Genomic DNA, 25,000 nt, shown 5'->3' on the forward strand with positions numbered 1-25,000 from the left:
CAACTGCCGGAGCTCGCGGCAGCTTAACACGGGGAAAATTTGCCTGATGTGTGTGTGCGCGCGAGTGTGCGCTTAACCCTCGGCAGTAATACAGCCGTACCGTGTGACTAAATTTTATAGTTCATGAAGCATATTAGCGGCGGGCTGTATCCGCGCCCCATTCAAAAGGTGATTTCAATTTCAGATGCTCATTTTTCATGAAGATAAATAGACCACGTGTCGCAATTCCCCTGAAGTAAATATTGCATCAATAGAAGGGTATTGTGATGGCGGGATGGAGGCGGAGACGCAAGTCTGACGTCTTTTTTTTTTTTTTTTTCATTTGTATGGTAAGTGGCGGGACTCGTGGCCTATCGGGGAACAAATTGAATGTTTAATCTGTGAGCATGCAGATGGGACCTGTCGCCGTAGTCTGAGACCTGTCTCTGGGTAAATTGAGAGTTCTCCTGCTCGCATGAGAAAAGCTGATGTTGGGTCTGTTGGGGCCGTCGTCGAAGCTTGGTGAAATCAATGAGCGCTGTGACGTTCCGCGAAGAAAGTGGCCAATTTGAACACATTTCCAGATAACCGCCCAAGCCGGTGTGTGCTAAGTACATGCTAGCGCATTCGGATAGACTCGCTCACTGGAACGGTCCAATTGTTAAATGAAAAGTTGAGGAGAGACTTCGACGGTCCCCCAGGCGTCGCTTCGGTGGCGTGTCCCTTGTAGCATTATTGCATTTCATAGCAGAGCTCTTGTTTATCAAACGTGGGTTTTATTTGCGTGATGCAGCCGTGTCAGCAGCGGAGGGAAGTTAGATAGTCTACGAGTCTGCGCTTTGGTTCATACACTAGATGTGTTCCCTGAGGTCATTAAAAGTGTGAATATCTGCATTACTCCGTGGTGTTTTGCTGAAACTGTTGTTTCTCAGAGGGCGAGTTCGCTAATATCCGCCTGGGACAGATACAGGAAGCATTACATCAACAAATCCACACCATAAACACAGTGAAAAATTGCCCAATAATTGGATTTTTTTTTTTTTCTTGTTCTTTTAAAGTTAATAAGTGAAAAGATATTCAATTGTGAAGCCCAATTGCGAGCTTGTTAGGGTTTCTTTCATTTATTTTCCGTTTGTTTCTCCCAGTGGTGATTTTGACACTTTCCTTGAGTCTTTCTTCCTTTCATCCCTTCATCTAGGCTGAGGTTGGGAATCGCATGTCAAAAGAGGGAATGTTAATTTTGCCAAAGGTTCTGTTGCATATTAATTTAAGTCGCGATTGCTGCCGGTAGATGACACCGACAGCATTTTGATTAAGAATTTTATACATGAAGAAATTTTCATTATCGCTTCTCCTTGGTGATTTCGACGGGACGGTTTGGGATCGTGACCCGGCGCCGTGACAGCGGGTTCCAGGATAAACGGCTCTGTATTGAATCCCACCCTGTGCTGGATCCACACTTACAGCGGCAATTAATGGGGCCGTTTCCTCTAGGGAGGGCCCGGCCTTCCCAGGCCTGAGCGCCGCTATTGTACATAGGTAACAAGATTGAGCTTTTTTTCTTCTTCTTCGCCGGCTCCTCTGATAGATGTGAGGGAGTCGTTCTGTGTGATTAGGGTTCCTGATTGACTTCAGATAATCAGGCCAGCAGGGTGTAATGTCTGCAAATAGATCTTAAAATGAGAAGAGAAAGGCAAGGTTTAAATCAACCGTGCCCTTTGACCTCAACATGTACGTGGGGTGCTTATAATAACCATTATTGCGCTAGTTCATCAGAACATTTTGATCTCATTAACAACTGTAGTTCTATATTTAAGAGTCTGGAATAGTGAGGATAGCAGAATGACAGGAATATATAATATTATAACATAGTAATATTTACACACACCTCATCATTATGAGGACATTCCATTGGCGTGATGGTTTTTACACTGTACAAACTAAACCTACCCATCACATAAAACTTTATGAATTTTACATTTTTCATAAAACATTGTTTAGTATGTTTTTTAAGCCATTTTAATTTACGAGAACATAAACCACATTTACGTTGTAATACTAATGTAATAGCTATGTCATTACGCACATAAACAATCTCCATAAATAATATAAACAAACACACACACACACACACACACACACACACACACACACACACACACACACACACACACACACACACACACACACACACACACACACATTCCACATAAATATATGCACACGCATTTTATACAACCATGTAATGATCTTTATTTTGATAATCGAGTGACTAAATATTTTACGAATGAAATGTACTTCATTTAAAAAATTTCTCTATTTACAGTTTGATGCATGCAAACTAAATTCATTCAAAGCAAGTTATAAATATTACATCAAAAGTAAAACCTCTTGAGTTAAAAACAAAAGACTCATATACTGTACTCATAAAGTATTATTATTTGAGCTACATTCAAAGTCACCGTGACCGCATGTTGTAACACTGCATGCGGAGTACACTATAGTAAATAATATAAATGGCATATAAATCGCTTGACACATTTTCACCGCCCAGTTTGGAATCATATTTCCATTTATCATTCAGAAATGATGTGATCTGTTTGTGTGTCCTCTCCTGTTGAGCTGAAAGCCCCCTAGTGGCACGCGGCGGTTTAGAAAGCACCTCTCCCTGTGGCATGTCATTCTAATACAGCTGAAAGAGCTATGAGATCCTTTAATAACCCCCCACCTCATCGCCCCCAAACCCCAGCGAGCGCGTGGCGGCCCCTGAAGGAGCCGCATCTCCATGTATGCTGACACATTTGTGTACCTGCGACAGAAAAGACAGAGGCCAACGCTGTCGGCTCTTGCCTCAACACTGCTCTACAAAATCAACCTGACAACTCGCTGTTTTCTCCATGGAGAGAAGCGTTTTCCCCCCCACCCGTCTTGTTTTTTTTTTTCTGTTGTAAAGGATGCTTGCATGTCAGTCCTGTAAGCGAGAGCATCCTTATTATTTGCCTATAACCCTGTTTGAAAGCCCATGTGTCCCGCGCAGACAGGCAAAAGCAGCGGTGTCGGTTATCTGGGTAACAGCCATCAGAGGGACAGCAGCTTTGGAATGCATGTCTCCTTCTCCGCTTCCTTTCCTGTCTATATTTCACTCCACTTCAGACCATTTATCCCGCTGTGCTGCGAGCACTTTGTCATTCCCTCTCCCTCCCGTTCACTTTTAATGCGTACGAGTCGGATTCTGTCATCTCGCCGCTTCGTCGCAGAACTCGTACTTCATCTGTTGCTGCTTAAAGAGCACATAGAGAAGAAGAAAGCATCTCTTTAATGTCTTGATTATTTCTCCTAGGCGGCACTGAGATTAAATGGAGAGCAAATGGAGACTTTTCTCTGAAGAGTGTCTCAGACTGTGTTTTAAATGTATGTCATGTATTTTATTAGGAGACACATCTAAGACAAAGCTGATGCTAAAATGATCCATAACTGAGAACTCCATTAAGTTCGGTGAGCAAAGAAAGAGCAACCTATAAGCAACAGAATTGAATTTGGGACACCTATAGGAGAGAAAAATCACAAATCTCTTTAATACATCAATTGTTTTTCTTAATGAGATCATATGGAGAGGAAATACAGAAGATTTTTTTTTTTTTTTTTGAGAAAAACTCAAGAAATCTCAACAATGTCTCAAACCGTGCTCAGGTTCACACTCACTTTTATCCACATTCTTCCATCGTTTATTTCTCATGGAGGAGAGACAAAGTTGATATTTCATGGAGTTCCCAATTATTTCTCCTGAGCGATAAAAAAACAATACATTTTACATTTGTGTCACCTAAAAAAATGTGTGTGTCACCTTTAAATCAATCGTTTCTCTTAGACAGTAATGAGATCAAATGGAGAAGAAATACATATTTTTATCCCAAGGATAAACGTTAGAGTTTCAGAAGAGATCTCAGCAATGTTTCAAATTGTACTCGGGTTTGCACTTGAAGTAAAACTCAAGCGTTTCATACTATATTCTTTCACAATTTCAGGCGAGAAAAAGTTGATACTTGATTATTTATCGAGCTATATAAGAGCAACATCTGAGCCTTACAATTTTGAGTGTGATTTTAAAAAAGCACCGATATGTGTTGTCCTCTCTGTGTGTGTCCCATCATCATGAATGTGTGTGTGTGTGTGTGTTTGTGAGAGAGTGCTCAGATAAAAAAAGCTTTCTCCTGACGTATTTTCCCACCATGCTGAGCTCCTGCTGGAGCGGGCCGCACAGAGCCCTGCTTGTGTCGCGCTGATGTCATAGGCCTGACCTGCCTCTGCTGTACAAAGGCTTTAGGTATCACTGCCTCTGTTCACACAATACCCATTCAAGCAGGTTGCTTTGCTCCTGCAAGCCTAAAGAACAATGTTATTTTTTGTTTCAGCATTATAAAGCTGGACTTTGCAGGAAACTAAACAGACAAAACCTTTATCAGACGATGCTTCGGGTAGGCTGGCAGTATAATCCGCCTCCATTAGCCTTTCAGTGTGTTTCTCTCTCTTTCTCTCTGTCTTTATTTTTATTTTTTTTACCTCTTTACCATCTTTCTCGCTCACTTGCTCTCTTTCTAGTTGGCAAGAGACGAAGAGTACATTCACAGGGGTCAAAACAAGACAGAGTTTCTCTGCATTTAAAGCACTGTGGATATTAAAATACATGAGCATGAAATCAACTATCTAAGTTTTTCTTTTTCTAAACGCACTCTTATTTCACATTGTTCATTAAAATTCCATTAAAAATACGAAGGACTTTACTTTTGGGGCGATGTCATAAATCTGCTCTTTTCACAATCCAATCAGGTCCTGATTGATGAAATCAAGTCTCCCTCTAATTTATTAATTTTTTTCTAAAGATATTTTGTACAATTCCTACCATAGATATATAAAACATTTATTTTTGTGAGTGAATGCAGCACAATCGTGAACATAAATGGACAATTTTAAAGGCGATTTTCTCAATGTTTATTTTTATTAATTTTTTTGCATCCTCAGATTCCAGATTTTCAAATAGTTGTATCTCGGCCAAATATTGTCATATCCTACCAAACCATACATCAAGCTTATTTATTCAGCTTTCATATGATGTATACATCTCAGTCAGTTTCAGAAAATTGACCATTGTGACTGGTTTTGTGGTCCAGGGTCACAAATATGCTGCGAAAGACGTTCTGCTTTGATTTTTAACGCTGCTTTAATCACCATGCATTTTGAATTGAAAGAAACGACATTCCCTTTCAGATTGCGCATTTACGAGTTTCCCAGTCGGAATCCCTTTTCCCTGGGATCTGTCCACAGGCACGGCCGGCAAAACGGTGACAATGTAAACCTCTAATATATTTGCTTATTAGAATTCTCTGGATTTCAGTCAACAATATGAAAGCACCAAAGGCCTCTGGTCCTGCCATGTACAAACACACTCTCAGTGTGTGTCTGTGTGTGTACGTGTGTGTCTATGATTCATTCCGGTGCAGTTTTAGTCCTTATAAAATATTCATTTTGGTTGTGCAGGGTTCTGTAATTGCCATCTCTCAGACTGAATAATTTATACCACGCGCAGACTGACAAAGCTACGCCATACGGCCGTAGATGAATCAGGAACAAGGATCCGTGCTGCCAGCCGCATTATTGTTTCACAAATATGGCACTCACGTCATTTCTGGACGACACGGCATCTAATCCAGCTTCTCTTCATTTGTCATTTCATTTCACCCGCTCTGTAGTTTTAGCTTTTGCGCTTGCCCTACTGTCTCCCAATGAATGACCCCTGGCTTTCGGCGTACGGTGCACCTTTACCCTCATCCTTCCCAGTCTGTCCTTGTCTTTTTCAAGCATGGTAACTACACCTCACACTCTTGATCACTTTAGAAACATATATTATGCATCAGGAATAAAATGATGCACAACCCCTCTATTCGCTCTTCTCTTTTGAGGTTTTTATTGCTCAGAAGTTGCTCTTTTATAGCTGGGGATAAAGACCCCATTAATCTGCACATAAGTAGAGTTTCAGAAGAGATCTCAACAACAGTTTGAGGTCTCAAACTGTGCTCAGATTTACAAATCAACGTGTGTTTTATTTCTCCCAAACGTTTTAGCTGAAACAAAATTGATGCATCATTGAAACTCCATTAAGTTGCCCGAGCAATGAAAGAGCAGCCGGTGAACAATACAGCGTTCCTCTAGCTTGGTCATTTAGTAAATATGAGCACAATATTAGTAATCTCACACATGTTGAGTTTATGAAGAGATCTCAACAATGTTTCAAACTGTGCTCAGATTTCCCGAACAACTAATTGTATTTCTCCTATAGCAGAAACAAGTTGATACTTAAATGAAACTCTATTAAGCACCCTGAGCAGTGAAAGAGCAATCAATGGCCAATACAACTTATATAGGTTGGTAATATAGTAAATATGAGCACATTATGAGTGTTGAGATTCAAAACTATAGAGGAGACATTTATGAGATTATTGAGGTCTTTTAAGCAGGAGATATACATTTCATAGATCTTAATTCGCTCCATTCAATCAGCTGAGATATTAAAGAGCTCTCATTTCTGATGTTGCCATTATCTTTGAAGTCCCTCCAAACGTTTCACATTATTTTGGTATCTGGTCAGTTTTTCAGGCTCTAAAAAGCGAAGCTTCTGCAAAGTGACCTGCACATCCTCTGCTCATGTCCATTATGGAAATCTATTAGCGCGGATCACCCGCCGCCTGTCTGGGGGCCCGTAACATCACCTCTGCTCTCCCAGCGTCTCTGACTGAGCTACGGCGAGCTGATGGATGACTTGAAAACGCTCTGATGTAACGGCCTGTCCTCTCTCTCTCTGTGTGTGTGTGGTTGTTGACATGCAGGAATAATGACATGGACGAAGGGTCCACATGTGCCCGTGTCATTAGGCTGCATTACCTGTGTTAAAACCAATAACTGCCACTCAGAACTGGATACACATTAATCATTTATAATGTTTTAATACGTTTTTAATCAGCATCACTGAGACCACAGCCTTCAGACATCAGGCAAGCCGTGTATGTGTGTGTATGTGTGTGTGTGCGTATATGTGTGTGTTCCTTCATGGCCTGATTTGAAATGTGCTTTTTTCACTCTCTCCTTCCTGTTTTTAATTAATAATTAAAATCGGCAAAGATGACAGTTCCTAATTAGGGCTGTCTTGAAAGAATGTGGGAATGTATGAATTTTAGATGGGGAAGGAGAGAGAGAGAGAGAGAGAGAGAGAGAGTAATGAACACACAAGGAGATGTCTGGAGTAGAATAGAGACACAACAAACAAAGAGACAAACAAAATAGCGATCACATATCCATCAGCAAGTGAGGATTAGGTCAGGTAAAGACAACAGCATCCTTGGCCATGTGTGGCCAGTGTTTCAGCCAATCAGAAGCAGGATTGAAACCCACCACCGACGCCCCCCACCCCCACCCCCCACTCCTTTTCCGCCCCTCACCTCCTCCCGGGGAAACTTGAGCCCGCATTCCCAACATCAAAGAGCTGAGCGTGGGGATGGAAAGAGCAAGAGAGGTAAAACATGCATAGCCTACTACCCCTTTTCCTCAGAAACAGTGCTGGTTCTCGGGCCGGGGGATTTGCAGAGCTGTTTCAGAACCGGCCTACAATTCCATTGACTCAGTGCAGAACAATGACGTAATTTACTATTTCACTACATAACCGACTGGCATTTTTTTGTTTATGTGTCTTATGAGTTTTAGAACATGTTTTATATTTATTTTAAGAATTTGATTCACTGCCTTTAAGACAAGCAGCTTTTCTTTTATATATATATATATATATATATATATATTTTTTTTTTTTTTTTTTTTTTTTATTGATTAAAATTCATAGAAATCATTTAAATCATCACATTAATATATGTGATGTTTTGAATTATATAAATTATTAATAATAATACCAATAATAACGACAACAACAACAATATTATTATTATTATTATTATTATAAAATTCTAAATTATTTTTCAATTATTAATTAAAATGTTTATCTATACCTAAAAACAGCTGGAGGGACGTTTTGTTTATTTTAATGTGAAAAATATAGTTTTGTATTTGTCAAAATGTTCATTTTTAATGAATAAAATTCAAATAGCAATCATTTCATATGTGATGTTTGTCAATATTATAATTTTTTTACTAATAACAATTATAAAAAATAAACAATTATAAAAAAAACAAAAAAAACATCTACAGCTAAAAAATGCTGTTTTTGTTGATTACAATGTGAACAGTCTACCTTTGTTTTCTGTTCTTGTCTTTTTACAACTTATTTGATGTGTTTATTATCTTGCATAACACCCTGTCGTGGAAAAGAGGCCCGATTTGCAACAGGGAACCTCCACAAGATCCTTCAGTACACCTAAACCAGAAAAAAAGTGGTAGAAGGGGGAAAGAGAGAGAATGGTAAAGGAGGGTGGATGGAGGAGGGCGACAGAGAGAGAGAGTGTGTGTTTAATGAGGCCCCAGTCTAAGACAAAATGCTGTGATTGACAGAAGCAGTGATCTGTTGGGAAAATAATGTCAGAGGCATGTTACACATTAGGAAAAACTATGGAGGAGAGGACAAATAGAGAGAGTGAGAAAGAAAGGAGGAGAGAATGTGCACACCAGTCTGGGTCTGGTACAGCAGTCTGCCTGAGGGAGAAAACACACACACACACACACACACACACACACACACACACACACACACACACAAGACAGGAACACGTGTCTAAAACACTTCTGGCATAAATATGTTTAGGCAGATGCTCAGATACGTTCAAACATACAAAATTCTGTATTTCTTTCACATGTTCGGGTCACTTCCTTCGTGATCAGACAATTAAGCAAGTGCAGTTGTTGAATCCTGATTTGAACATATTTTAACCTGTTTAAACCTTCAGAAAAGATCCAAAAGGGAGTTCAATAGCGCTTGTCTGTGGGCGGTGGTTGCTAAGTGGTTAAAACGGGCTGGCTTCAAGTCTCTATGATATTTTGGGCTCCTCGGGTTCTTCCTTACGTGTAACTCTGTGGGGTTTTTGTATGCCTGTTTTATTGCCTGCCAAGTGTAAAGTTGAATTCTGAATGCTTAGAAAAGAAATACCTCAGCAGAAATGGTGTAGACTGTAGATGAGTTACTCACCAAAGTTCAATACTTGGTGTTATAGGTTTTGAAAAACCTCTCTCTGTCAAATGAGATGCAAGCGCACCCAAGAACCAATCAGATGCAATCGGGCCTTTCAGCCAATCAGAAGCCAGAGCTGACACAGGGAGCTTGTGCATTTTGGAAATGTGATCTGTATTGACCTGTGTACCATCTCAGCTTCTGGACCTGAAATCAGCAGAATGTACTCGTGTAAGTGTGTGTGTGTGTGTGTGTGTTCTGTATTGTCTGGCTGGCAGGGGTCTGATCAGCTAAAGTTGCTTCGTGATCAATACTCAGCAGAGTCACACAGCTGTGCCCTAACCATTAACGCCTGAGCAGCAATTAGTGTCCACACTGACCGCTCACACACACACACACACACACACACACACACACACACACACACACACACACACACACACACACACACACACACACACACACACACACACACACACACACACACACTCCCATCTGCCATTGTATTTCTTTACCTCTCTTTACATCCCCTCATCTGTCTTGGGACGACAGGAAGAAAAGCAGTTGCAGGTTTTCCCCCCTCTTTTGTCTTAATACGACAACATTCGACAACAAAACAAACACAATACGATCATTTAAGGGGCTGCCAAATATTTGGAAAACTCAAATGTTTCTCAAATGTTTGCAATCAAACATCTCCACATGTCAACTTTTTCTTATAAAAATCTCCTAAATGATCAGAGTTATGCGATGCACGTTATTTTTATACACTGTAAAAAGCGATCTTTCGAAGTTACTATTAGAGTATGATTTACAAGAAAACACTTTAAAATGTCACGTGTGATTCTTGTATTTTCGTTGTGAAATTTACTAGCAGTTCCCTAGTAAAAATTGTTGCAAAGTAAATCCTTCACCAATTTTTGGTTTCCATTGTAGCTGTGTCCTCTCATTTTATGTCACATTTATATTTCCACAGTACTTTTAGGAGACACATCTGAGATAATATTAATACTTAAACTACATCTGAGCTATGAAAGAGCTGTAAAATGTTCCTCCGATTTTTAAATCGATTGATTTTGTCACAGCTGTCATCTGCAGTTAACCTCCCACTGCCTTTACTGATGTAAAACACACTGAATTTAAGAGATCAAGATGATGGCGGCTCGGAAAGAGTAACCTTACCGGCAATTATGACGGGGGTTATGGGACAGAAGCATCGCCCCCTGCATTTATTTGTTTTTGCGTCTTTTGTGCTGAATGAAGTGGGATTAGTGTGAAGGAGAGGACGGGAGGAGGGCTTCTCCTTTGAATGAGGGCAGGAAAACGATCCAATGATGGTTTGGGTTAAGATAAGAGCTAAGGGCTGTTATTGAGCTGATGTGCTTGAAACGTACCCCTTTTTTCCTCTCAATTACCTCAGCCTGTGAAGCCAAAGTCCTTTCAAACGACAAGCTCCCCGTCTTCTCTCTCTCTCTCTCTCTCTCTCTCTCTCTCTCTCTCTCTCTCTCGTCCGCCACCATCATAAGCATTCGGCCCCTCTGGTCAGAAAGAGCGGTGAAGGACAGGTTGTATTAATTACTTCGCGCCGGCCGGCCAGATCATTTTATCACAGATTTGTCGACAAGTTGCAGTGGAAGCTAGAAGTCGAACGCCTCCGGTGAAGAACAAAAGCGAGGGAAGAAGGTCTCTGATGTGAAATTAAACACGTCTGCTTTGCTTTTTTTCTCTCTGACAAACCAAATTCGTGTCTTGTGTAATTGATAACTGCCTCGGCCAATTATTTTGCGCGTTACAATACACAGAGGCCCCCTTTCGCTGCTACAGCTCTTCCATAATTAGCTATGCTAATATCCCTTTATTGGCCTTAATATTGCTCAACATCTCCGTGGCATCCATAGGCCACCAGAGTCCTGTGTCCTGTCACAAATGCTGATTATTGAGAAGGATAGCTTTAATCAAACATAATTGCAGTTAATTTTTTTTCCCTTCCCTTCCTTGCTCTCCGTTGCCAGCATCTAATGCTGCCTTCTCCTTGATATTCCATTAAATGACTATTTAACTGCCTTCTTTATTTCCGACGGTCGCGAACACCACCGCAAAGTTCTGGAGCCATTTAGAGAGAGCAAAAGGGAGAGAGAACCGTGTGGCCGTAATTGCTTGCCTTTTCACAAAGGACTAATTTACTCAATCCCCATGCAGAAGTGAAAGGGCTCTAATTCAGACGAAATTACGCTGCTGTTGTGGACAGCAGCTGAATATCATTGTGTTCAGAAAGCTGTGGAAATTCACTTAAACTCGGAGGTAAACAGACCCCGAGCGAACATGCACAGCTACTGTACAGGGTTTTAATGAGAGATTGTGTTTTTCAACACTTTTTTTACGCATTAGCCTGTTGGTGATAATACCCTGCCATTTCATCTATAATTCATTTAATGATTTTCTTTGACATTAATTGTAAATGTGTTTGGTTATAGCAGTGGATTAGAATAACCTCTAACCCTAGTATTAAACTTTGGCAATACGTCCTGAGCTGAGCTTTTACTTTTCCAAGAGATTGGACTTTAAATGTAAAAACTAAATGGGTGAAAAAAATATATATTTACATAGAGGTGGGAGTCAAGTTATACTAATATATACTTATATATACTTACTTACAGCTTACCTGCAGCTTACATGAGCACCACAGCTGAGCATGTATAGAGCATCTTTTTATTAACATAGTATTTTTGTATTTTTTACAGAATTTTTTTTAATAAAACGTTCCCACAATAGTAAATCACTTGAGCAAAAAGCACAATTGAGTGGAACAAGACTTGTCACAAAATATTATTAGATGTGCGCGTAAAAATAGTATTTTCCTTTTGAAGTAATTGCTCTAATTTACTGTAAATATTTAAAAACAACTTAAATATGTAGTTGTTTTCTATTTTTTTTTTTCTGTTTTTATAATTTTTATAAAATTTCTGATATATTACTATTTTTTGTCCACTGCCCCAACATTATAAGGCTACTTGAAATGCCTTCCAGGTGTTATAGTTTTCATGTTTTTGTTGCTTCTATTGAAATTGATGCAGTCCATCTCACTTTCAAACCTCTGAATGGGTGCTTTGCAATAATCTTTGAGTTAGCACAAGTGTGTCCACCTGTGTATATGTGTGTGAAGCCATTTGTTTTCGGCTATAGAGTAGGAAAAAACAAGTGAGAGAGAGATAGCGAATGAGAGGGGTAAATAAAGGCTATATTTCAGGCTTGATTTACTCCGATACCTGCTGTGAAACATTACAGCTCTATAGGGAAATAAAGACAGGGGCCGCGAATTACAGCTCGTAATACTCATTCTGATAATGGCCTGTCCAACAACTACCATACACACACTGTACACAATTAAAGCTAATGCTCTAATGTTTTTGGCCTCTTCTGGCTGTTATGACTGCCATCTTTCTTTATTCCCACCCCAGCGATGCTGAAATTCACTTTTTATTGACGCAAGTCACTAAAAATTTTCTGAAACTACCAAGGCCACCTTCGGGGCCCTTGCCTCGCCTTTCTCCTACTTTTCCTCAATCTGTCTCAATCCTAAACATTCCCTCTCTGTCGGGAGGAAAGGGTGACTGTATATAAATGAGAATTGGAAGTGGAGGGTGTTCAGGGTTGCAGATGTCATTTCACACAGTGATATATTGCTTGGCTCGTGGTCCCATCGGAGAGTCCGAATGAGAGACTTCATCCCGCATACACACACTGTTTACCTAGTGAAATACATGTGTTAACTCAACACTGAACACAATCTGCAATGCATGACATGGTAGCATGCGCGAAAGCGAGAGAACGAGGGACCTTTACGACATGACGTCCGGCCCCTCAAAGGTTGGAGGGCTGAGGTAAATATTGGTGGACATGGACATCCATATACAAAGACAAATTTCCCACTTGCTGGATATTTCTGGAGACACCACAGTCCGTATTTTTACAATAAGTCAGTTCACTCCAATAGTTCAGACAAAATCTATCCATCCGTTGACTATCTCTCCAAACATTTTTCTTCTACAAGTGGTCTTCCTCTTAAACGAATCACTTCCTGTGATACGAGGAGTGTGGCACCAGCTGTACGAGCCTTCAACTTCCTCTTCCCTTAAGCCCCTCTTATCCGTCTTCCTTCTCAACACCTCTCTTGAAGGACTCTTGAAGGGTCTCTTTACCTCTTAAAAACACCAGGTTTTAGTTCTCGAGGTGCGCGTGTGCGAGGGCCCGTCCGATGGGACCTTCTCTGACTCTCGCTCACACATGACATTTGCCGAACAGATTATGCAGTTAGTAATTTGCGCAATAATTACCGGGTGCTGTTGTCCCGGTGGCGGGGTGTGTCTAATTGTCTAACAGGACTGTAAGTTTGCGGGCCGCTCTCACCTCGTTAGGTCTCCTACCCCGTTCGCTGGTCCTCGTCTGTGATGAGCAGGGCTCAGGTGTGCTGGTTTACCTCCCCATTGAGCACGTTAAGCCTTAATTACAGGGTAGAGCAGGGGAGGAAAGAGGGGGGCGGAATATTAACTGACTTCCTGTCAGTGACGGGCAGATGGGTTCTGTGGGGAACTGTGGGATTTGGATGCGTCAGCCACACGGACAGACTGAAAAACAGATAAACAGAGAGACAGGGAGGTCGTGGGAGGGTGAGGAACAAAACACTAATGATCATTACTCTGAGGGGAATTATCTAGAAACAAGGTGAATCCAGCTGTCGGTTTGATCGCGCTTCTGTGCCAGTCGTGTTGTGCGTGGACGTCCCGGACTCGAAGTCCGCGGTTGCATTTTGTGCCATCGATTTGTTTTCCGTGCAGGTTTTGTGATGCATTGATAGTCTAACGTGGAGTTTTCCCTCTCTTTGTCTTCTCTTGCAGGTTCTTTTTGAAATTCTTCCTCAAGTGTAATCAGAACTGCCTGAAGAATGCAGGAAACCCACGGGACATGCGCAGATTCCAGGTAATGTTTTCGTTTTTTTCCCCTCACACACACACACACACACACACACACACACACACACACACACACACACACACACACACACACACATTCTAATGTGAAAAACAGGCCACTCGCTGGGGTAGCTGTATGGTGTTTTACTTTGTGGATATATTTAAACGGGCTGCCTTGACCCGGTCGAAGGCTAGATCTGTCTCCTCCAGAGATGCTTCGAATTTGCAATTCTGCTCAAGCACATTCCAAATGTTACACACACAAAAATAAACCCCCAAGATCTATCGTTCTATCTATTGATCCTCCATACACACATATACATACATATATATATGCTTCCATACAGGGCTCTATACTCCACAAATGTATATATCTGCACCACTTTCATTAATTTATGTACCTCTGTATCTAGGTGGTGCCATCCAATCACAGAGACATTATTAGATACAGTACACAGCAAGGCAGCAGCCTTGGACTTCATTACGTGTGTGTGTCTGTGTGTGTCTCTCTGTGTGTGTGTGTGTGACAGCTCCGCTTAACCCAGTGCTGTGAGGATGTGTGTTTATATACTTGTGGTTATATAGATGTATTGTTGAGCAGGCAGCAGTGGTGCAGCCGCTTGCACAACTTTCATTTTTCATGCTTTGGAACGTCAAGTGTCTTCACTGATATTGATCCATGCGTCCAGAGCAGAAGGTCAGAGCCGGCGTGAGAGGAAGTGTCCTTTCTGTCTGCACTGCGAGTAAAAGAAACATCCGTCACTGCGGATGCGCCTTCCCACAATAAAGTCACTGGACCTCTCTTTCTCTCGCTGTAACAGCATGTCTGGGTTTTCAACCTATTTACACTTCCTCTGCCTCAGCACCTGGTGGAGGTGTGTGTGTGTGTGTCTGTGTGTCTGTGTCTGTGTCTGTGGAGAGCCATACTAATGCTGCTCTATCCTCAAAGATCACTCGTTTCTGTTCATTCATCATTCTCTCTTCTCCATCAGTGGTTGCCGGTGGAATCCGTTCATATCTCTTCAAAACTTCCTTTAAGGAAACATCACCCTTCACAACCTAATCATTCACTTCTACAATCCACATTCTGGTGTTTATATTGTAAATTATTTAAACAGCCCTGCAGGGAGGGCTTATGACAGCATCACTTATAGAAAAAAAACCCATAATCAACAGACAATTCCAACCAAAAGCAGGCTGTGAGACAAATGACCCAAACCTGTGATGCCTGTCAGTCTGTGAGTGGAGTCCATTAGCAAGACACCTCTCCTCCAACGCTAACCCTTAAACTCTGCTCTGCTAAGCTAAATGCCACCTCCAGAATAAATTTCACTCATGTTCCTTTCTCCATGATCTCATGGCAAGGTCATGCTTTTGGGGTCCCTGTCTTCCCCCATTTGCCATTCCATTTTCCTTCTCTTTTTTCCCTGCCTTCTCCTCTCTTGTTTCTCCATTTTTCCTGTATTGCACTCAGCTAGAGAGTAGAATAATATCTAGAGGCCTATTCACACCAAGGTTTTTTTTTTTTTTTTTTTTTTTTTTGGGGCAGGACAGACATCTAGAATTATATTCTATTATGAAAAATGAATCTGAAACTAATTTGAAGTAGCTTAACAATATTAAGCCATTCGTTTTTAGTTCATTTTGTTTTAAATATATCAGGTTCTTTTTTTACTTAAATTTTTTTAAAATGCATATTTAATTTATCATTATTATTTTATTGATTATATATTTATTAATTGTATTTATTTTTTATTCCGATAATTGATTTGTTTTAAAATTATTTTGATGCGGAATAATTCATTTTAGTATCCAAACAAATCCAAACAGTATACATTTTTGATTCTTTTTAAATTTTTTAAATTCCAAAAAGTATTTTTATTATATATTTTATTTTTATAATTATATTATATTATATTATATTATATTATATTATATTATATTATATTATATTATATTATATTATATTATATTATATTATATTATATATTTATAATTAATTATTTTATAATTATTATTGTATTTATTATAATTGTTTTGGGACAATTTTATATAAAAAAAAAAAAATATGCCTAATAATTCATTTCAGTTTCCAAACATTTTATTCAAGAGAGATGATACATTTGTCATGGCAAAAAAATTAATTGTGAACATTTTAAGGCATCTTATTTGTTGTGAACAGGCCTCAAGGATCATCCTCATTGTGACTCTTGACTGTGAACGTGACAGAGGGAATATTCCAGATTGTAACTGCTCCACTTCCACCTCAGACCCCCCACAACAGCACAGCCCACCCCTCTAACCCCTTTCCTCTTTCAGATGCTAAACGGCCCTAATTCTCTCAATGCAACTGTATGGGCAGGCCTCTTTAGTAAACAGATCAACAAAAACAAAGAAAACCCCCTCATCTGCTACCAGAGGGGCTCTTCTCAAATTCTATTTTTCTTTTTCTTTTGAGGGTCTGCCACCCTTCTCCATCACGGCCCTTACTCAAGCTGTGACTAATAAGATAAAACAGCTAATCAATAAATCTATAGATCAATGTAATAGGGTGAGCTAGCGATCTGTGGGCTGTTTGAGTGGCTGCTAATGGATGATGGAGCAGATGAGAGACTCTCCACTTCTTTCTGTTCACCTTAAGTGGCAGATTAAACACTAATTGTAGCTTTTTGTAAAAAAAAAAAAAAAAAAAAAAAAAAAAAAAGAAAAGCCAGAGCGCTTCAAAATGGAGGCCTCTCTTTGATTGACAAGGGCTTGGCTAGTTCTTCCCAGACAAGCCTCTCGTCCTTTATCTAACATGCACACTCTTGTAACCGCCCAAGTGTCTCCTTTAAATAGGAAAAAAGAAGCTCTCCTTCTTACAAAGGTTAATTATATTCTTCAAACGAGAAATTAAATGCGCTTTATATAGAGTCGATTCCTGCACGGCGGTTCATTTGGAGAAAGAAATACGAGACCTATTGCAGCCGAGGACTAGAATAAGACAATGTTAAACATTTTTCACCTTCAATAAGCGAATATGATTTCGCATTTGACACCCATAAATAGTGTAATCCATTTTTGGAGAAGGACAAAACGTTTAAGAATCGGCCTTGCTAAATCCCGAATGCATGTGCGTTAATCTGATTATTTTAAGTGAACGTGTTTGTTTGGAACTTTCTAAGCAGAATTGATCCATAGCTAACAGTAGCCTGTTTGGATTCAGGCTGGGTCATTAACAGTCAGACGGCGTTCCAGCTTACACGAAGCATATTGAACCGCGCAAGTCATCTTTAGTTGCTTAAGGTGTGAAAACAGACTCTCTTTTCGGAATGTAGTGATAACTTATTGTTTTAATAATGTAAAGCCCACGGGGAGTTGTTCCACCAAACCCAGTAAGTCTGCAAAAACGAGCAACTTTTCCCTTGTTTCACTCCCTCCTGCTTGGCTTGGAAAATAAACAATGGGCACAGGTTCAAGCTCCAGCGCTTAGCGAGGCAAATGTGTTTGCGGTTATTGTTTCGAAGGTGTGGAGCGGTCGCACGGTTGTCAGCATTCAAAATAAAGCCTCGCTGGTACGGAGGAGAGAAGTCAAACAAACAAAGCCGTGTGTGGCGCGTGTGTGTCCGTGTCCAAAGGACCCTACTGATCAGAAGAGCGCCGGGTTCATCCGCTAACTGTACTGAGACCTGCTCTCATGTTGAGCCGACACCACAGGCCAAAAAGGCTTTTTGTGTTCGTTTTCTCGTAAATAAGAGCCACAACAAAGAGCAAGCTGGGGAAAAAAAGAGCGGCGGTTTCTGATAAAGACCCCGCAGAAACCCTCAGAAGTGTCCTTCTTGTTTCTCTGGCCTTTAAGTATAGGCCTGCTCAAAAAGGCCTCTGGTCAAAAACAGGCCTGATATTTTATTGATGCCAAATGATTCATTTAGTTCAATGAAGTCGATTCTAAGTTTAAGGAGAGTCTGTTTTTATTGAGTTCATATTTTTGGCAAGAAATGTGAAAATTGATTTCTACAAACTTTATCATACCAAACTCAAGATATTATATAGCTATGAATTTTGTAATTGTATTTTTTTTTTTTTATAAATGTAGGAAGTTTTTCTATATATGTGATTTGATTGCTTGATTGATTGTTTGCTTGCTTGATTGATTGATTATGTTAAATGGAATATCTGGAATATTTGGAATTTATTTAGTTTTAAAGGCCTATTCGTACCAAGACTTTCATAGGAAAAATGTGAAGCAATGCATCTCAATGAACTTCTTCACACAGGCCCAATGTAGAGATTGAACATGCCATCAAACAATCTTTACGTTTTCTTCACAGGTCGTTGTATCGACAACGGTTAATGTGGACGGTCACGTGCTGGCCGTGTCGGACAACATGTTTGTCCACAACAACTCAAAACACGGCAGAAGAGCTCGCCGTCTAGATCCCTCAGAAGGTACGGCCACTCCTTATCTGGAGAATGGTAGGCACATTTCCCATAACACTATTATTTGCAGCGCTTCTCTCACTTTCTCCTTCTGATTTCCTGCATTTCACTTTCCCCTTTTCTCATTTTTAGCCCACATTCTTTTAATCATTCACATCGCCCATTCTCGCTCATCCACGAAACATGGTAGAGAAACTTTAGAGGAAAGATGGCTAGTTCATCTTTTAGAGAATATTCATGCTTTCTCTGTTTCCTCAGAACTTTTTAGATTAGATTTTATGGTGTTTCTACCTGCTTAATTAATCACAAATTTTATTGTTAATATTATTACTGATGTTATTGTTCTCATTTAAAAAAAGAAGTACAGTTTTTGCAATTTTTATGAATGATTTTGGGCCACATTTTTCAATTTTCTTATGTCGCATTTTATTTATTTTTTGTAATTCTCAAAATTGTGTGATGGCTTATATATTTTTATCACAATTTTTGCACAGACAGCAAATCCTTGCACGCAAAATATATAATGAACATATTCATATTAAATATTTTCAGTGTACTTTCAGCTACTAATACACATTGCTAGTAGGTTTAATACATTTTGCCATTAAAATCCCTCTAAATTCATTGCCGAAAATGAACTGATTACATCCAGACTTGGTTTTAATTAACACTGCTCTCTCTCTCTCTCTCTCTCTCTCTCTCTCTCTCTCTAAATATATATATATATATATATATATATATATATATATATATGTATGTATGTATGTATGTATAAAGCAAGTCCTTGGATGAGTAAAATTCAGATTTTGCTGCTTTGTTAGACTGAGCTGGTTTTGATCACTCTACTTCAGTACTCAAATCTCTGGGCTAAGCATTAAAACAGAACATAATCTTTGCTCATTAAAAAACATAACATTAGTATTTTCTTTGTCTTAATCAGTCCGTAATTACCATATCAACCAAGGCTCCAGTAATATTTAATGATGCAAGAGAAATCGCATCAAATCCCGACTCGTGTGAGACAAAAAACCCTAGCAAAAATATTTGTTTTCTATTTCTCGGCTTCTTGCATTAACGTCGGTGAAAAGCAGTACAGAAGTAGCGTAATTGAACGTTTGTGCCCTGAGCGCTCGAGTGTTTGGTATTCTGACGTATTGTTTGTCTCTCTGCTGTAGTCGCTTGATAGTAGGTGTGTTTTCCTTAGCAACCGCCTTTAATTAGGAGAGCAATTAAGAAGGTTGAGGCCTCTCCCCTCGTCTGCCTGAGTCCCGTGAGACCGAGAGAGAGAAAGACAGAAAAAACACGGCTCAACCCAAACACTGCCGAGGCTATCCTTCTTCAAAGCCTGCTTGGCAGAGTCCTTTTTATTGTAAATCTTTTTCTAAGCTTCCATTACTGTGTTTACAACCACCATATAGTTCATCTGCGGTCGGATTTCAGTGGTTTTATTGTTAGAAGAGGATGTGCATGAAGAAAGACTGTTTCAGATCGCTCATAATTTGTGATTTTATGGTTTCCATCAAAAACTTTCTTTCGCACCCATTATTAGGTCTCACGTATGATAGTCACGCTCAAATTTAAACGAATTCATTCCCTCTCGCGGTGAATTCTGACAGCACTGTAACAAGTGGTGGCGATATTCCTGACAACTCTTTTAAATTTCCGACTGTTTTAAAAGCTCACCTCCTCCTTAAACACCCACCGGCCTCGCAGACGCGTTCTCTCACCACTTAGTTACCTGCTGTTTCACCCGGCCCTGATGGCAAATTTGGGCCGTAGTGAATATTACAGCTACCTATCTAATATCTGGCCCTTTAAAGGCGACCGGGGGGCCGTTAAAACAGAAAGAAAGAGTTTCCAAGCATCCGAACTTGGCGTTTAATCACTTCTTTAAACTCCAGAGAATGTTTAAGACTTATCATTTGGCTGAGAAGGAAATGAGAGAAAGGTTCAACCTGTCATCTCTTTCCATTCTGGTGTAGAAGAGCTTCTTGCACACATGTACAGGATATATAGTCGTAAAATATAACTTTGTCCATATTTACGGTCAAGTCCAGGTCTGCGGCGCAGATACAGGGTGGTTTAGATTAGAAACACATTCTTGAAAGTGATAAATGCAAGCTGAGAGAGCACGAAAGCGGCCACGGGGAGGTCCTACCGTTTCTCCTGTCCTTTCACACTTTTATCTAATCATCTAATTCAGGCGAATTTTCCCGGACAGTGAATTTGCTCTGCCTTCTGATCTTCAACTTAAAGTAATTCCCTTCACATAGCCCAGCGGACCCTCACCGTTGCTGTGCTCTCCGAGCACATGAGCCCCTTTCATTATTTACAGCTGGGGAAAGAAACCTGGGGGAGGAGAAAGAGGCGAGCGCACACTATAGGAGGGTTTCTTTTGCATTAGCGCCATTTAGATACGCCACGCAGAAACATATGTACAAATTCACACAGGCGCAAACATGCGCACACACACTCGGATCCAAATGGCCCCATCTGCACATAGCCAGACAGAACATACACAATCGAACCCCCCCCTCTCCCCTCCCGGGTCCAAATGAACACATTCTCCGATTTGAAAACCGTTTAGTGCTAATTCCACGAAAGCAAAGAAATATAGCGATGCACAAGACCGAAAAGAGAAGGAAGACATTTAGAGCAAGAAAAAGAAAGTCTCTCTTGCGGTGCACGCACACCCCCTCCGGTCTGGGCCTACAGCTCCGAGTTGATTTGCATACCAAGTGGCGGTAATGTTGTTAGGTTTATGCAATAAAGACGAGCGGTCGGCGTCTGTGAGGCCGTAGCCAGTTAGAGAGGACAGATGGGCCGACGTGAGGTAAGAGCTCTAATCCCATCAGCGCCGGGATCAGCCTGCCATCTGGACATCCCCTGCACAATTACAAGACATTTTACGCGCTGGAACAAAGGAAGGTTGCAGCAGGCAGGATGGGACCTGTTAGAGTGCCTCAATATTGGGGAGTGCAGCGAAGAAGGTGACAAAACACGCCGGCCGCCATGTTGCCATGGAAGACGACTCAAGTCTGATTAAAGCTTCACACCAAGACGCTGTGGTGTTCTGTAAACAATACACACGGGAAAACGCACACACACACACACAGTCTTGCTTGTTGACCGTCCACTTCAGCCAGAGGAAGCCCGATGAAACAAAGCCAGCGATTTCTCTGAGCGTAAAGAACTACCACAAAATGATTCGATACATTTACACATGCAAGCAGACATGCATGCAAATTCCTTTTTGCAAGACTAATATAATAATTTAGCATTAGTTTTTATTATTTTACAAATGTTACCACACTTTTTTTAAAGTCTCTATAAAAAAAAAGTGCACTGTAAACTGGCAAATTTTTTTTACTTAAATTAGTAAAATTAGGGATCTCATTATGTTGCATGCGAGTTGCATCCAATTATCATGGATAAAAAAATATATATATATATATATATATATATATTTTTGCAAAAATGCAGTAATGTTTAGTTGCCACAACTAATGTATATGTATGTGTGTATATATATATATATATATATATATATATATATATATATATATATATATATATATATATATATATATATATAATATTATATTTTAAAAATGATATTATTTGTTGTAACCAAAAAAATATAAATACTTTGTCAGATACAGATTTTGACATATTTCAGGCGATTCAGATTTACCATGCATACAGAAAATGTGCATATTGTGCACTGCAGAAATACTCCAGGTAATATGTCAGTATGCAATTCCGAACATAACCTGAGCCACATCCCCTGCTAAATTGTTCTCCCTTGTTAAAACACGTTCCTGCCCGTCACTTCCTAGTGGAGTGTTGAACTTGGCCTCTCCGGGCCGCCATAGACCATGTCTGCTTTCTCCAATTTCCATCATCCGCTTGAGTGCATTTCGCACGTATATCATTAGCTGACGAACACAGGCTGTGTAATTCACTCCTTTATGCTTCCCATTCAACACATGTTCCCTCTCTATATTCAAGCAGAATGTATGCAAATGCTCGGCGGCGGAGAGGGGAGAGGGGAGAGGTCTGGCAGCCTTTTCTCTAGGATGGCGGGGGGGAGCGTTGCGAATTCCGAGGCAATGCGTGGTGATCTCAGGCCACAGCTGCCAGACTGCCCCTCTCGTGGGCCCGTTCTCTCCTCGCGCACGCGCAGACACACTCACGTGCACCAGCCCCTTCCTTCTGCTCACCTACACAAAGTAAATTTGTTTACTGTAATTTTTGGTGAATGATTTGCTATAATTGGTTGCGCTGATGAAGGTCAGTCCCTATGAGGAGTCGTGTCTGTCTTTGGAGACTTGATCCTCTTTCAAACGCTCTGCCTGCAATTAAGAAAAGCAAATGTCATTCCCAAGCCTCAGAAATGAAAATTTGTATGAACTTATTAGCATGAAGTCAACAGCTCTAGTTAAGGGCAAGCTCCCAGTGTGTGTGTGTGAGAGAGAGAGAGAGAGCGAGCTCAGGGCTTCTGGTGCTCTGGGAGCTGAGAGGAATGAGTAAATATAACCTCCACTAGTCCAACATTAAGGCAAACAAAGAGAGCTGCCTTGTCTGGGCTGTTCTACACAACAATACCTAATGTTGATTAACTAGGGCCGCTAGAACAGCAGAGAGACAGGGGAGAGAAACACCTGCACACACAAGGGCTTAACCCCACAAGTTTACCTCATGTAACGGTCATAAATATATCATTTATTGCATTATTGGCGGAGCTTAATAAGTACTTGAACAAACCCCTAACCTTAAGTATCAGATTTGGGCACATAACACGTCCCAGACCGGCAATCCAACTTCTGTTATTCACCTTGCGAAGGATTAAACAGGCAGTACAGGAGCCATATATAGGGGGAGAGACTAATATATATACACATATATATGTACACACACACACTTGGTGGGAATATTAAATATTATAATTATGTATAATTTTAATATTTCTTAATTCAACAGCCCAGCCCCATTGTCAATTATTCAACAATTTCTATTATAATATTATTAAATTAAAGTTATTTCAAAATGTTAATATCAAATTGATATAATGTAGGCCTATGTGTAATCTGAAGTATATAAGTTAATAGGGATTTGGCATTTAAATCATTAAACAAATATGTGAGAGCAGCATTAGTATTGGCACAAGAGGCGTATTGAATATTTTCGGGTTATAAAATGATGTCAGGGTCTGTGGGCTGATGAAAATGATGTCAGACACTTTTAATGGAGGGGAGAGATTTTAAGCTGAGAGGGTTTCCAAAGAGGCCAACCATCTTCTGTGCATTATTAATAACCTCTCTGAGACCTTAAAATCTAAAAGCACAATGCCATTGTTTTTCCCTGGAAAAGAAACGAAATGAGTGAGGCCTGGAAAGCCGTAAAATAAAATGAAAACAGCTCAAGGTGAAGGGCTACTGTTGCGGTTGAATTGTTGGCCAGTATTAGCAGTGTGTTGTCATATTCGCGCTCGCTTTGCCCGGGAGTTCGTATTCAAAAGGTGCTTTGGAGGGGGTGGCAGAACAGAGTCAACAGAGTGAAGAGGAAAAGCGGATCAAAGCACACAGCGCTAAGATGTTTACGGGGGGGTCGAGTCGCCCTAGGCCTCCGACCGCTTACAACTGTGGTAGTGTTGACTCCGCAGGGGTGGAGGGGGGGCAGTCACTACAATAATGTATGCTAATGAGCCATTGGCTAACTTCTCGACAAAGGCGGGGTCAGACCCACAACCTCGTTCTCTCATTTAAGAACACGTGTACTTCACCATTAGCATGATAGCTTACCTATTTAAACCTTAAACTCACAAATCCCATCTCATCACCTCTAAAATCAGATTTTAAAGACCCCAAAAGGCAAAAAGTGCTCATTACCAAAAGATAAGAGACACTGGGAGATAAAGGGTTGGAAGAGAGGAGAAAGTTGGAAGTTTTTAAACCAAAGGCAAGGTTTGCAGATAAAAAGCCTCGACCCAATTAGCGGGTGCATGAAAAATCGAAGTCACGCTTTTTTGCTGTCCCGCCGCCCGTGCTTTGCTCCACGACCTTTTGATTGACTGATCTCAGATCTGTGAAAGCCGGACAGATAAATCGACGGTCCTAGCATGCACACAGTGCTTAATCATCAGCAACGTATCTGAACGACGGTTTATCTGCCGAACGGACAGTCGATGTTTTCTTTTCCCTCTCATTGTGTTAGTGAACAGTTTAATGGCTGATTTCTACACAGAAGAGTTGATGTACAACGCAGGCCTTTTGTTTTCACGTGGCCCAAATCATTCATGCTTCGTTTACTTTAGGGTTTCATTATCCTCAGCATGAGAATGATCTGCTTGTGGCTAGCGTGTGTCCATACAAAAACAGGATCCTGAGTTGTGCTTTTTTTGTTCTGTTATAAGCAGCTACCCCGTGCATAAAGGCCATTAGCCCGAGTGAAGGCTGGACCACTGGAGGAGC

General features: G+C 40.4%; 1 protein-coding gene across 15 annotated transcripts in view; it reads left to right on the top strand.

The window, feature by feature from the left end:
* The window catches only part of ebf3a (EBF transcription factor 3a), a 95,813-nt gene that overhangs the window by 45,993 nt on the left and 24,820 nt on the right, over positions 1-25,000 (top strand). For 6 of the 15 annotated variants that reach the window (XM_082151912.1, XM_082151926.1, XM_082151917.1 and 3 more), the window contains exons 7-9: positions 14,035-14,116; positions 18,420-18,564; positions 24,943-25,000. The exon at positions 24,943-25,000 is cut by the window's right edge and continues 76 nt beyond it. In XM_082151912.1, the coding sequence (XP_082008038.1) occupies positions 14,035-14,116; positions 18,420-18,564; positions 24,943-25,000 (285 nt within the window). The remainder of the gene's footprint in view (positions 1-14,034; positions 14,117-18,419; positions 18,565-24,942) is intronic. The other 9 variants (XM_082151919.1, XM_082151921.1, XM_082151914.1 and 6 more) reach the window with 3 other exon arrangements.

Source organism: Leuciscus leuciscus (assembly GCF_965113295.1).
Source record: "Leuciscus leuciscus genome assembly, chromosome: 21".
Taxonomy (NCBI): domain Eukaryota; kingdom Metazoa; phylum Chordata; class Actinopteri; order Cypriniformes; family Leuciscidae; genus Leuciscus; species Leuciscus leuciscus.